This window comes from Lytechinus variegatus, chromosome 6, assembly GCF_018143015.1.
Source record: "Lytechinus variegatus isolate NC3 chromosome 6, Lvar_3.0, whole genome shotgun sequence".
Taxonomy (NCBI): Eukaryota; Metazoa; Echinodermata; class Echinoidea; order Temnopleuroida; family Toxopneustidae; genus Lytechinus; species Lytechinus variegatus.
The window spans coordinates 21,806,404-21,818,458 of NC_054745.1; the positions used below are offsets into that span (position 1 = coordinate 21,806,404).

General features: G+C 37.4%; 1 protein-coding gene and 1 long non-coding RNA gene across 2 annotated transcripts in view; both read right to left on the reverse strand.

Moving 5' to 3' along the window:
• The window catches only part of LOC121417633 (MAM and LDL-receptor class A domain-containing protein 1-like), a 35,309-nt gene extending 31,913 nt beyond the window's left edge, over positions 1-3,396 (reverse strand). Inside the window, exons 1-4 of the mRNA XM_041611371.1 lie at positions 3,366-3,396; positions 2,454-2,624; positions 1,115-1,297; positions 368-505 (exon numbers count right to left, since the gene is read on the reverse strand). Coding sequence (XP_041467305.1) covers positions 368-505; positions 1,115-1,297; positions 2,454-2,624; positions 3,366-3,396 — 523 coding nt within the window. The remainder of the gene's footprint in view (positions 1-367; positions 506-1,114; positions 1,298-2,453; positions 2,625-3,365) is intronic.
• A 2,311-nt stretch (positions 3,397-5,707) lies between these two features.
• LOC121416571 lies at positions 5,708-11,709 on the reverse strand. The gene is made up of 3 exons (XR_005970203.1): positions 11,588-11,709; positions 9,825-10,084; positions 5,708-5,795 (listed from the first exon to the last, which is right to left on the reverse strand). It is a non-coding gene; the product is annotated as an uncharacterized LOC121416571 (long non-coding RNA).
• Between the last annotated feature and the right edge of the window lie 346 nt (positions 11,710-12,055).

A 12,055-nucleotide genomic window follows, 5' to 3' on the forward strand; every position in this document is an offset into this window, starting at 1 on the left:
AGTTTTAACACCGCAGTTTTTACAGTGTACGCAAGTCGGTCTCCTAAACCCTCGACCCCGTGGAAAGGCCTATATAAAAGACATTTACTACATAAATAAACTTATTACACAGGACCCCTATACTAAACTTGAAGTTTGATAAGTGGGAGTCTGAACTGAACTGGTCACGTGAGTACCAGTTGAGTGATCCTACGTACGTAAGGTCAAGTAAATGAGATGGAGATTTTTTAGCAAACCTCCACATATAGACACTGAATCCGTTTATTTTTTTATCAACCTTTTCCATTGAGTTTGAAGTTTGATTACTGGAAGATTGTTCTGATTCAACTGATCACAACTGGTTTATTTGATCCTGAGTGGGACTTACCATCGGCTGTACCTGTTGAGTGATCTACGTAGGGTCCTGTGGATACGGCGGAGAGCCCTCGGTCCCTGGTCCATTCTAATCTTGCGTCATCATCGTTTGTATAACCGCATTGATCACTGGATTGAAAGTCACAATATACTGAGAGAAAGACAGAGAGATGGGGGAGAGAGAGAGAAAGAGGGGGAAGTGTGTGTGTGTGTGTGAGGGGGGGGGGGGTTACAGAAAGAAAATAAATAAAAGAAAGAAAGAAAACATGAGGCAGAAGGCGAAATAAGACAAAATAATTTAAGGCGAGGAGGGGGGGGCAATAAAGATAACACACAAACAAACATGTGAAGGAGTTGATTGGGCGATGTAAAGTGTAGACTTCAGAAGCGCCTTTCTGCTCAGTGCTAGTATATTCCACTCATTTATTTTAGCACAGAATATTCATATTTACAATATTTGCAGGCCTTTATTAATATTCATAATAGCGTTTTGAATATTATTTTGGGATTTCCTAAGAAGGAAGAAAAAACCCACAGCAGAATACATGCGTTAAAATAAGATGTGACTTTAAGAGAACAATAGACCTTATGCGTATGACCTCAAAATCCCATAGCGCCCTCCCCGTGAGGATATAGGAATACGCGTACACAGAGGTGTTAGAGATGCACCAACCGCAGATCTCCAGCGCATGATAATGGGCTTCGACATCAATAAAAAATGGTGACGTCAGTATATGCAAATGTCTATTATTATACTTACAAAGTGCAGGGCACGAATCATTCACAATTATGACGTCATCAATTGCTATATCTCCCTGGTCCCCGTTTCCCGCGATGCCTTCGAAGAATACACGTGGAGTGGAAGACGTGGGTGAGACGGCCATGTGACCGTACTGCCAGTTGTAGTCCTGCTCCCCAGACCTGGTCCAGATTGCAGGACCAACTAGGACCAAGAACATAAAGATTAGCTCCTATATCAATTTATTAATCGATTTAGTTAAATGTTATGCTCTTCTTGCAATACGTGAGTCTCCTTATCTTATAGTTATCATTGTTTTTATTTTCTTTGTTGACCATGCCGAATAATGCTGATATTGATGATGACGATGATGATGAGGATGAGGATAGTTGACAATAAGAATGATAAAGATATTTCCACTGCTCCTCCTCCCCTATACTACTACTACTACTACTACTACTACTACTATTACTACTACTACTACTACTACTACTACTACTACTACTACTACTACTACTATTACTACTACTACTACTACTACTACTAAGTACTACTACTACTACTACTACTACTACTACTATTACTACTACTATTACTACTACTACTACTACTACTACTACTACTACTACTACTACTATTACTACTACTACTACTACTATTACTACTACTACAACTACTACTACTACTACTACTACTACTACTACTACTACTACTACTACTACTACTATTACTACTACTACTACTACTACTACTACTACTACTACTACTACTACTACTACTACTACTACTACTACTACTATACTACTACTTCTGCTACTACTACTACTACACTATACTTCTACTACTACTACTACTACTACTACTTCTACTACTAATCCTCCTCCTCCTACTATTACTACTACTACTACCACCACCACTACTACTACTACCACCACCACCACCACCATCATCACTTCATTACTTCTACTATCACTACTACTGATGACGATGGTGAAGATGATAATAATAAAAACAACCACGGTAATACTTATTTATTCATTCAGTCTTTTTTATGCTTGGTAGCTTTTCTGGCTAACGAAATAGAGATACTAAGATTCAGATTTTTTACAAGTACTTGTTTAAGAATTGATAATCAATAATCAACCTAAAGTCATAAAAATGTTTTTCAGGACATCATTAAAAACAACATACTACGCGAACAGAATGTGCAAATGTATGCCTAATCAAAAAATGCATAAAAAATTATCTTTTGAATCTGCATTTCATTCACAGCAATATTTTTTTTCTTTAGTCAACGGCGTGCAATCCATCTCATAATGGGTACATGGAAACATTCACAAAAGTACAGCCGATTCCTTACCTGGATAACCGGTCATGTCTCCATAGCCAACATTTAGTGTTCCAACGTGTGCTCCGTACATATGATACCAGAAGACGAGACACATGGATGGATTCTCGTCGATGACGTCACTATATAGGCGCGCTTTCTGTTCCAACTGAGTTGAGCTGGTATCGATAGCTACGTAGTGACCTATATGGCAAATAGTCGGATTTATTTTAAAATTCAATTCTTTTTTCGATTTCCATTCAAAACATAATACAAAGTAATATAAAGTAATACAAACCAAATACAATATACAGGCGATCATTCTTACTTCGTAAAAAAAACCCAGTATAATATTGAGCATAAATGGAAATGAGGGGGTCCACTAAAAAAGTAAAGCTTGTAGAGTGTGGAAATAAAAAAAAAATATAATCGACTTATTCATATATGCGTTTATATACAGGAAAAAAGAAGAGAAGGAACAAAAAGGTCGAAATCATATTGATGTAAACAACTACAGAACAAGTGCAAAGCTATTCACACACTGCAGGTCTTCGCTGTGAAGGGTATGTTGCGCAATAGACAGAAGAAAAAAGCAGAAAGAGAGAGGGATTGACCTAGGGTTAGACCTGTTTATCCATAAAACGAAACGGTTTCTAACCGACCGATATTCTGTCATTATTGATCACGTGACATTTAATGTCAGTCTGAACTGCGTGGCATAAAGGTTTGCAATCAATCGCTTAATGCCAATGAACCAATCAGCATCATCGTTGTATGATAACTTTGTTCAATACAGTGATCACGCACCAATCAGAGAGGTTCTTTCATTAAATAATTTTCAAGCTTCAACCGTAATGATTATTTGGGACGAGCTTTCATCCACTCCTGTGGACTTTTCAAGCCAATTGATCAGCTACAAAGTGTGCAGTCTGTGGTGATCCGTACCTCTTTGTTTCTTGGTCACTGGACCGAACATTGGACACAATGTATATCTAGAGTCTCTATTCAGTACTAGATATTGGGACGTTAGCCCCCTCAACCATCCCTGAACGACTGCGTACTTTCATTTCCTAAGTATGTGGTCAAAGACTATACACCTCATGAATATTCACAAAAAGAAAACACGTAATAACACGTTATTACACCTAATCTAATGCTGATGTGAGTTTAGCAGAGTAGATGTTAATGAGGCAAAAACGAAATTTTGCATACAGCGGCTTTTTAAGAGGGTTGTTAGAAAATATAAAAAAGCCTACCGTTTTTATTTTGAGTTGTGTGGTCTGCGGGGGGTCCGGTTCCGACGGTTACCGTGCTACCTGTTTGAATGATCCAATCAAAATCGTCGCTGGTGTCCTGGACCCACGAGCACAAATCGTCCTCCTCAAAGTCGCAATCCCATGGAAGGGGTACGAGTGGAGGCAGTGTAACCCTTGCTGACAGAGAGAGAGAAGAGGGCGGGAAGTTGTGGTAGAGGAGAGAGTCACAGTACTAATTTCACAAAAATTATGTACATCCTGGTCGGTATGCAATTAGCGTCTTTTTTTTAGTGAATGACAAATTCTGTTAACAAATCTGTGTATGATATACTCTATGTGACACATCCCTGCTGGAATGAACACAGTTACCACAGTGTGTGTCACCGTGTGTTCACAGTGTGGAACACAATGAGAAATCACCTTCACACTGTTCAATTTGAGGAATTTCAACAGTGTAAATCACACATTCACATAGTCCACCATGTTAACACACTGTGAACAGTTACACCGTCGAGGTGACAGTGTCCACAGTGTGAAAATATCTTTACACAGTTGAATGTGAACATTTTACATATGTGAATAACATTTTCACATAGTCTTTTATGTGAACACAATGTGATTACACTGGGTGACACTGTGATCCTTCCAGCATGATGATTTGTATAATTCGTAATATTTTAAGAAAAATGAAAATGGAAGAAAATACATATTTATTGAATAAAGTGAATAAAAGAGGGAAATATATATAGAGAGAGAGAGGGGGGGGGGCAAGGACAAGTCTGCAGTGGGCCTACCGTTATACATGTATTAAAGATCATATTTGACCAGTATAGGTGTTTGCGAATTGTGATAACAAGCGATCAAAGATAATTATGGGTAATCATAGGTCAAATATCTTATTGACAGACCACCTCAAAATATGGCCTCATTAGTAATGATTGATTTCAAATATGCAATACTACAAACGAGGGATCAAGTTGGAGTCGCGTGGTATATAGAGGTTAGAGCATTGTCAGACTCATATTCACAAGGTTGTGAGTTCGAATCCCCGCTCCTTCATCGTCTCCACTTTGATAGAAAGACCAGGGGCCCGTTTCATAAAGCTGTTCGTAAGTTACGAATGACTTTATGCACGACTGGTGACCATTTCTTGTGCTAAATGATACCCATATGAAACTGATTTAGTGTTAGGTTCCAGTCGTGCGTAAAGTTTTGCGTATCTTTACGAACAGCTTTATGAAACACCACCCAGAGAGTAATATCTGTCGTCTATAACAAGCCTGGTTATAGGTCAACTCCACACCAGAAAATGTTAATTTTAATCAATAGAGAAAAATTAAACAAGCATGATGAAAATTTCATCAAAACTCGTATATGTGGACGTTACAGAATTTTAAAGTTTCGCTTATTTTCCTCGAAACAGTTATATGCACAATTCAGTGACATTTCATGAGAGAGTCGATTTCCATCACTCACTGTTTTTTTTTTTTGTTTTTTATTGCTTGAATTGTACAATAGTTCAATTTTTACCAATTTGACAAGGACCAACTTAACTCAACCAGAAAATAAAACTTTGTAAGAATGACAATGAGGAGAAAATATTTCATATTTCATATAATAATATGCAAAAGAAATAGTGAGCGAGTGAGTGATGTCATCAGTCCCCTCATTTGCATACCACCAGGATGTGCATCTGTTTAGCGAAATTTAGCAAAACTTTAAAATGTCATGACTTTCTTAATAAACATCCAATTTTGATGACATTTTCAGTGTTATGCTTGTCGGATTTTCATCTTTTTTATTCAAATCAACTTTTTGCTGGGGTGGACTTGTCCTTTAACTTTTAATGTTTCCTATGTGATTGGTTATATAGCAGCTTATCATTTACCAGCAAAAAGCCGTCCTACCGATTTCCTACGAGAGTTATCATGAATGCATATTAATAACATTACTTAAGACTATGAAGCATTGCTGTAAGATTTGACTGGGAATATAATACTTTTATCTTAACTGTAATTGTATTCATACCTGATTCAAAATCACAGTACCCGACTTCAATTGTGACGTCATCTAATGCTATTGATGAAAAAGGGCCGTGCAGCTCACCAACAAACACGATCTAAATAAGTTATTATTTAAGCAAAAATTGTAAAATAATTCAGTATCGAATTGTGATGATAACAATAACAAATTATTGTTGATGATATTAATCATATAATTCATGAAGCTAATTGTGATAATGATAATAATAACATCAACGCCAATGGTATAAAAAAGACATGAAGACCTATAAAAAGCGTATACAAATAAAAATTCGAACGACAAATAAAAACATTAATGTCTGAAGATGAATTCTTGAAATGATAAAAAGAATATTTTTTTTTCAATTCCAGGGGGATATCCTGCCTCCCCCCTTGAAAACAGAATAAGGGTGTTTTCACTCCACGATGTTCGGATGATTCAAGAACGCAATAAATGTATTGAAAATGTCTATCAAATGACAAAGAACAGCTGGGAGAGGTCTTGTCGAAAATGGGTGAACCGGAACAGTGTATTTCGTTTAAAGTTTCAGAGCTGACGAAATACGCAAGGATCGTCTGTCCAGAGGCAAGGGACTAAACTGCTGTTTTTATTCACCAATTTTCGACAAAGATTTGGGGAGGGTTTCATCAACATTATTGTCCGACAAGTTGTCAGACCTGACAACTTTCCCTGATTCTGATTGGCTGAGATGCACTGTTACTATGGTAACTGTCGGATAAAACAGGACTTGTCGGATAAAATCCTTTCATGAAACGCTCCCCAGTTCTATGTGGGGGCATTGTGGGCTTGTGGTTATGACTCTCGTCTTTCAATCAAGGAACGTGGGTTCGATTCCTAGCCATGGCGTGTTTTCCTTCAGCAAGAAATTGACCGATATTGTGCTGCACTCAACCCCGGGGGGGGGGGGGGGGGGCACTTACATTGGCGAGTGGATACCATGCGCGACCAAAAAAACACGTAAAAAGGATGTCTTTTTCACGATAGGGCACGTTACGTACGTAACGTGATAAGGGTGTCAAAAACACTAAAATAATGAAAAAAGGGTATCTATTTCGCTAGGAAAATAACGTGTTTAGGGTCGAATCTGCGGGGATGATAAAACAAAATGAAAATGTTTTATAAAGGATGTCCTTTTTGCCCCAACACTTCGTGTTTAGAGTCCGATTTGCGCGAGGTGTAGAAGCTGGGGTCGTACTAAACCAAATAAGGTAAAGCCGACGACCGAAGGACCCGTAACAATAAAACATTCCTGTACTTGTTTAGGGGTTCATTTGAACAGGGTATATTTTCCAAGAGCATCGTTTTGTCTCCAATACTTGTTAAGGGTGGGGGTTCACACGCCAATACTTGTTAAGGGGTGCATTTTTTAGAATATGAAAATTACGTGTTTAGGGTGCTTTTCGAGACCCCATGGTCGCGCATGGTATCCACTCGTGAATGGAAGTGCCCCCCTGTTGCACCCACAAATGTAATAACGCCCACAAATGTAATAACACTTTACCCACAAATGTAATAACGCCCACAAATGTAATAACACTTTACCCACAAATGTAATAATTTTTGATCGCCCACAAATGTAATAATGACTATACCCACAAATGTAATAAATTTGAAGGGATTTTTGGCGAATCCGTTCTAAACTAAAATCCTATAGTAATGCGTTCATATAGCACAAAAGTGTAAAGTCTTTTTTTCAGACCGGGTTAATACAACATCAAAGTACAAGTCCAAAGTCTTTTTTCCAGACCCGGTTGTTTAAAAAATTATAATATAAATCCAAAGTCTTTTTTCCAGACCCGGTTGTTTCAAGAATTTTAATAAGTCCAAAGTCTTTTTCCAGACCCAGTTATTTCAAAATTTATAATATAAGTCTAAACTAAGATACGATATTATGATATTCCTGTGGAAAAAATGGGAATCGAGCTTAGTCTTTTCTCCAGACCCAGTTAATTAAAACTGGGGGAATTAATGTCTTTGTTGTTGTTTCAACTTATACGGTGTATATAGTGAATATATGCACTAAGAGTAAATTGAGAATCAAGCGTAGTCTTTTCTCCAGACCCGGTTACCTGTTATTCAAACATTATGAATAACAGTTTAAAAACAGTATAAAGACCCCATAATAATAACCGGTGTGTTGGGGTTCAAACCCCGGCCGCGTCAGACCAAAAGACGTTAAAAGATGGGAGTTGCTGCTACCCTGTTTGGCGTTCAACCATTAAAGGGATAGAGCCTCGTCGATCTGGCGCTGCACAGTGGCTGCCGGGCCCACGATCAACTGGGCAAAGCAAATTTTCGGAGTATTTCATGTCTATTTCGAACAATAAATTATGGATTTTCATTTTCATCTTATTAATGCTGGATTTAGCGTAGTCTTTCAGCCCGACCATTTTTTTCTTCAAAAAAAAAAACGCTAATAGTAAGAATTAAAAAAATCAAAGTCTAAGACCAAACAAACCTTCAACCTAAGAACCTGTTTTAAAAGAGGTTTAGAGTGTTGTCTTTATTCCAGACCTAAAACAGTTACGAAAAAAAATCTTCTGACATAAGACCTTATATTATATTCTCGTGGAATAACACGAGTTTTAAACCGTACTCTTTCCTCCAGATCCGGCTATTAAAAAAAGTAACTGAAAAACTTCAAATCTAAGACCAAATTTCCAAAGTTTCACCCAGTAAAAATATGTCTTTTTTTAAATAATACTACTACCCCTACAAAACATTGTAATAACGCGTGGGTAAGGCAGACATCCTTTCTCCAGACTTGGTTACTATTTGAAAAATAAAATAGTTTTTACAAATATTATAAAACGAATACCCAATAATCTAATTACTGTGGAACAACATGAAGACCGATTGTCGAAGGTCGACTTTCCTCCAGACACAATTATTTCAGGAATAAAAAATCAATAAAACTCAACCCCCATCAACGAATCTAAGAACCAACAATCCTCCAAATTAAGACCATGCATGTAGAAAAGCTCATGTTTAGAGCGTTGTCTTTATTCCAGACCCGGTGATTTAAAAATGATTTAAACAATCCTAAAAACAAAGGTCTCATATTCTTATTCTTGTGGAATAACACGAGAATTATGCTTTGTCTTTCGTCTGGACCCGGTTATTTAAAAGATAAAGAAATATTGAAAAAATGACAGCTGAGACCAATCTTCAAAATTAAACCCACTTAAAATGCTTGGGCTAAGAGTGTTGTCTTTACCCCTCACCGACGTATATTATAAATTTTGAAACGACCGGGTCTGAAAAAAGACTTTGGACTTGCATTATAATTTTTGAATTAACCGGGTCTGGAAAAAAAACTTTGGACGTATATATAATTTTGAAACAACCGGGTCTGGTAAAAAGACTTTGGACGTATATTATAATTTTGAAAAACCGGGTCTGGAAAAAGACTTGGACTTGTACTGTAATATTTCATTAACCGGGTCTGGAAAAAAGACTTTGAACTTTTGTGCTATATGAACGCATTACTATAGGATATTAGTTTAGAACGAATTCGCCAAAAATCACTTCAAATTCATTACATTTGTGGGTAAAGTCATTATTTCATTTGTGGGTAAAGTGCATTATTACATTTGTGGGTAAAGTGTTATTACATTTGTGGGCGTTATTACATTTGTGGGTAAAGTGTTATTACATTTGTGGGCGATCAAAAATTATTACATTTGTGGGTAAAGTGTTATTACATTTGTGGGCGTTATTACATTTGTGGGTAAAGTGTTATTACATTTGTGGGCGTTATTACATTTGTGGGCGATTATTACATTTGTGGGTGTAACACCCCCCCGGGCACTCAACCCAGGTGATGTGGATGGTTACCCAGCCGATAGTAAGAAATTCCTTGCATGCCTGAGCGTCTAGGAAGCCGATCTAAAGCCGGGGTAATAATAAGAGCAGGGCCCGCTAGGAGAACAGTTTTCGGAACTGAAGTGGCTACCCTGGTAAATAACACCGTTATTATTATTTGTCCTTTTTCTTGAAGGGTATTTCACTATACACTTTCTCTGTTCTTTAATCATCCTTATGTCGCTGTGTGAAGTTCCATATTAATGTATTCTCCCACAGACAGTGGCCTTATTTTACTCACGTGACTTTGGAGGAAAGTCGGTGGTATCCATAATGATTTCTTCTCCCATGCGTTGCCATGGGAACCCGTGATTCTCCATAGCTCCTCATCCACGTCTGTTGATAGTCGGGCGGAGAGGGCGTCCTCGTCGTCGCCTTGGATGAAATAGATGAAACTGAGGCATGCCCCATTGTCCTTTGTAGGCGGAACTTCGGGGGAGGCTAAAGCCCCTACCTGCGTGCTGCTTGAAGAACTGTCTGACTTTATTTGCAGATACCAACCTGAAAATTGAAAACAATATCAAGGAATGTGCGTTATTAGGGAGAGGGGGGAGGGTGAGTGAGGCGGATGGAGAATTATTAGACGAGGGAGAGAAAGAGAGAGAGAGAGGGGAAAGGGGTTGCCAAAGGACAATAGTTAATTCTTTGATTGTATATACATGTTGAACATTGAGGTTTCAATGTCACGTTATTGTGCGATTTGATTATATTTTTACCACTCGATTATAAATCAGGATTATGAAATCAGTTTCTACACCAGCATAATAGCGTAAAAAAGGGGGTGGAGTAAAGTGTCTAGGGGATAAGGAACATGTCTATTGTACCGCTTTGTAGGGAAGGGTAAAACTAAAATTAACGAAAAAATATAAATATGGAATAAACAGCCATCACCACGTTCAAAAAATACGCTTTCAGTAGGTCCCCATGCACGCATTGACGTATAATCAGCACACAAAAAAAGTTGCGGGTGTACGAGGCGAATGAGTGAAAATCTTTGACTTTTTTACCCCCCCAAAAAAAAAAAATCAATTTTTTAATGGATTTTGCCATATCATTCAGAATAACATACTTTCACCTCTCTCCTTCCATTTATTTCCCTATTCCTCAATTTCTCTATCGTAAATTTGTTTGAGGGCTCGTGGCCCCTTGCCCCATTCCATCTGTGCATCAGTGTCTCCACGTTGAAAGCCGCTTGCCCCAAGGGCTATCTTTTTTATTCTCGATAGATGAGATACCCACTTGGAATATGTAAAATAATCGAGCCATAATAAATCTACAGAGTCTTCCCCTAATCAAGTAACATGTTTATGTTTATTTATATCCAAGGCCGGTTTCCAATTTGATACTTAAGCCAGAATATTAAGTATTAACTCACTATTTTGCTTAAGTAGAATACCCAATCAGCATCTCTGGTATTATGCGCATGTTTTGGCTAAGTATCAAAGTCAGATAAACTGCGCGTTATTTGGCTCAAACTTTATGCAGTCACTAAGGCTATATAGTAGTAGTAAGCATTTTGCTTAAATTTGGCTTCACAAAGTAATAACTTAATACGAGTTTAAGCATTTTACTTAGCCAAGTAAATTGCGAAGTAAAATATTGACAAAATCAATACTTACATTTTAATACCGGCCCTGGAGCATGACACTAACTGCAAAAAAGTCATATAGCCCTTACACAAAAACAACCAATGTCTAGGGATCACTTAAATAATATATTATTTGAATGCTCTGATTATTGGTCGTTGTTTTGCAAATTGTTATGCCTACAAACAAAATGGGCAGGATGGATTAATGTACGTGGCAGGAATATAAAAAGGGGGTTATGGAAAGACATATGACCAAAGCGTTCGCCAGTAAACAAATAAAACCGTTGATATTGTGATCGTAAATATATTTTTTTCATGTCAATTATGTATCAACAATTGGAGGCATGTCAACGAGAATATAACATAAAGTTAAGAAAAAGAACATTCATCAATACATGCATGATTGGTATTCTTACTAGTATCTTGGTTCCATTTGCCGGTGTGTTCGGATGGTACTAATCCACTTGAACGCTTCCAAAATAAATATCCATTCCCCTTATCATTACGCCATCCACAACTATTAGTCTCAAAGTCACAATTAAATCCATGTACGTAATCCACGCATTGCACTATTAAAATTCTTGTAGTAAAAGCAAATAAAGCAAACAATAAACGGATGGCATTCATGTTATTCCTCAATATCTCCGCTCGACGTGGAATCGATTAATGATGTTCAGATGTTAACAATCATTTACAAAGTCACCGAGCCATATGCTTATACATGATATATACATATGATTTTTTTTAACATGCAACTGATTAGAGTGCGAAGTAGATTAGCTTATCAAAGTCACACCACTATCGTATTGATATTAAAGTGCTTCACATTTTCGAAAGAGTAAACAAGAGACTAAAGTTTTGTTTTTAGTCACGGGGAGGGGGAG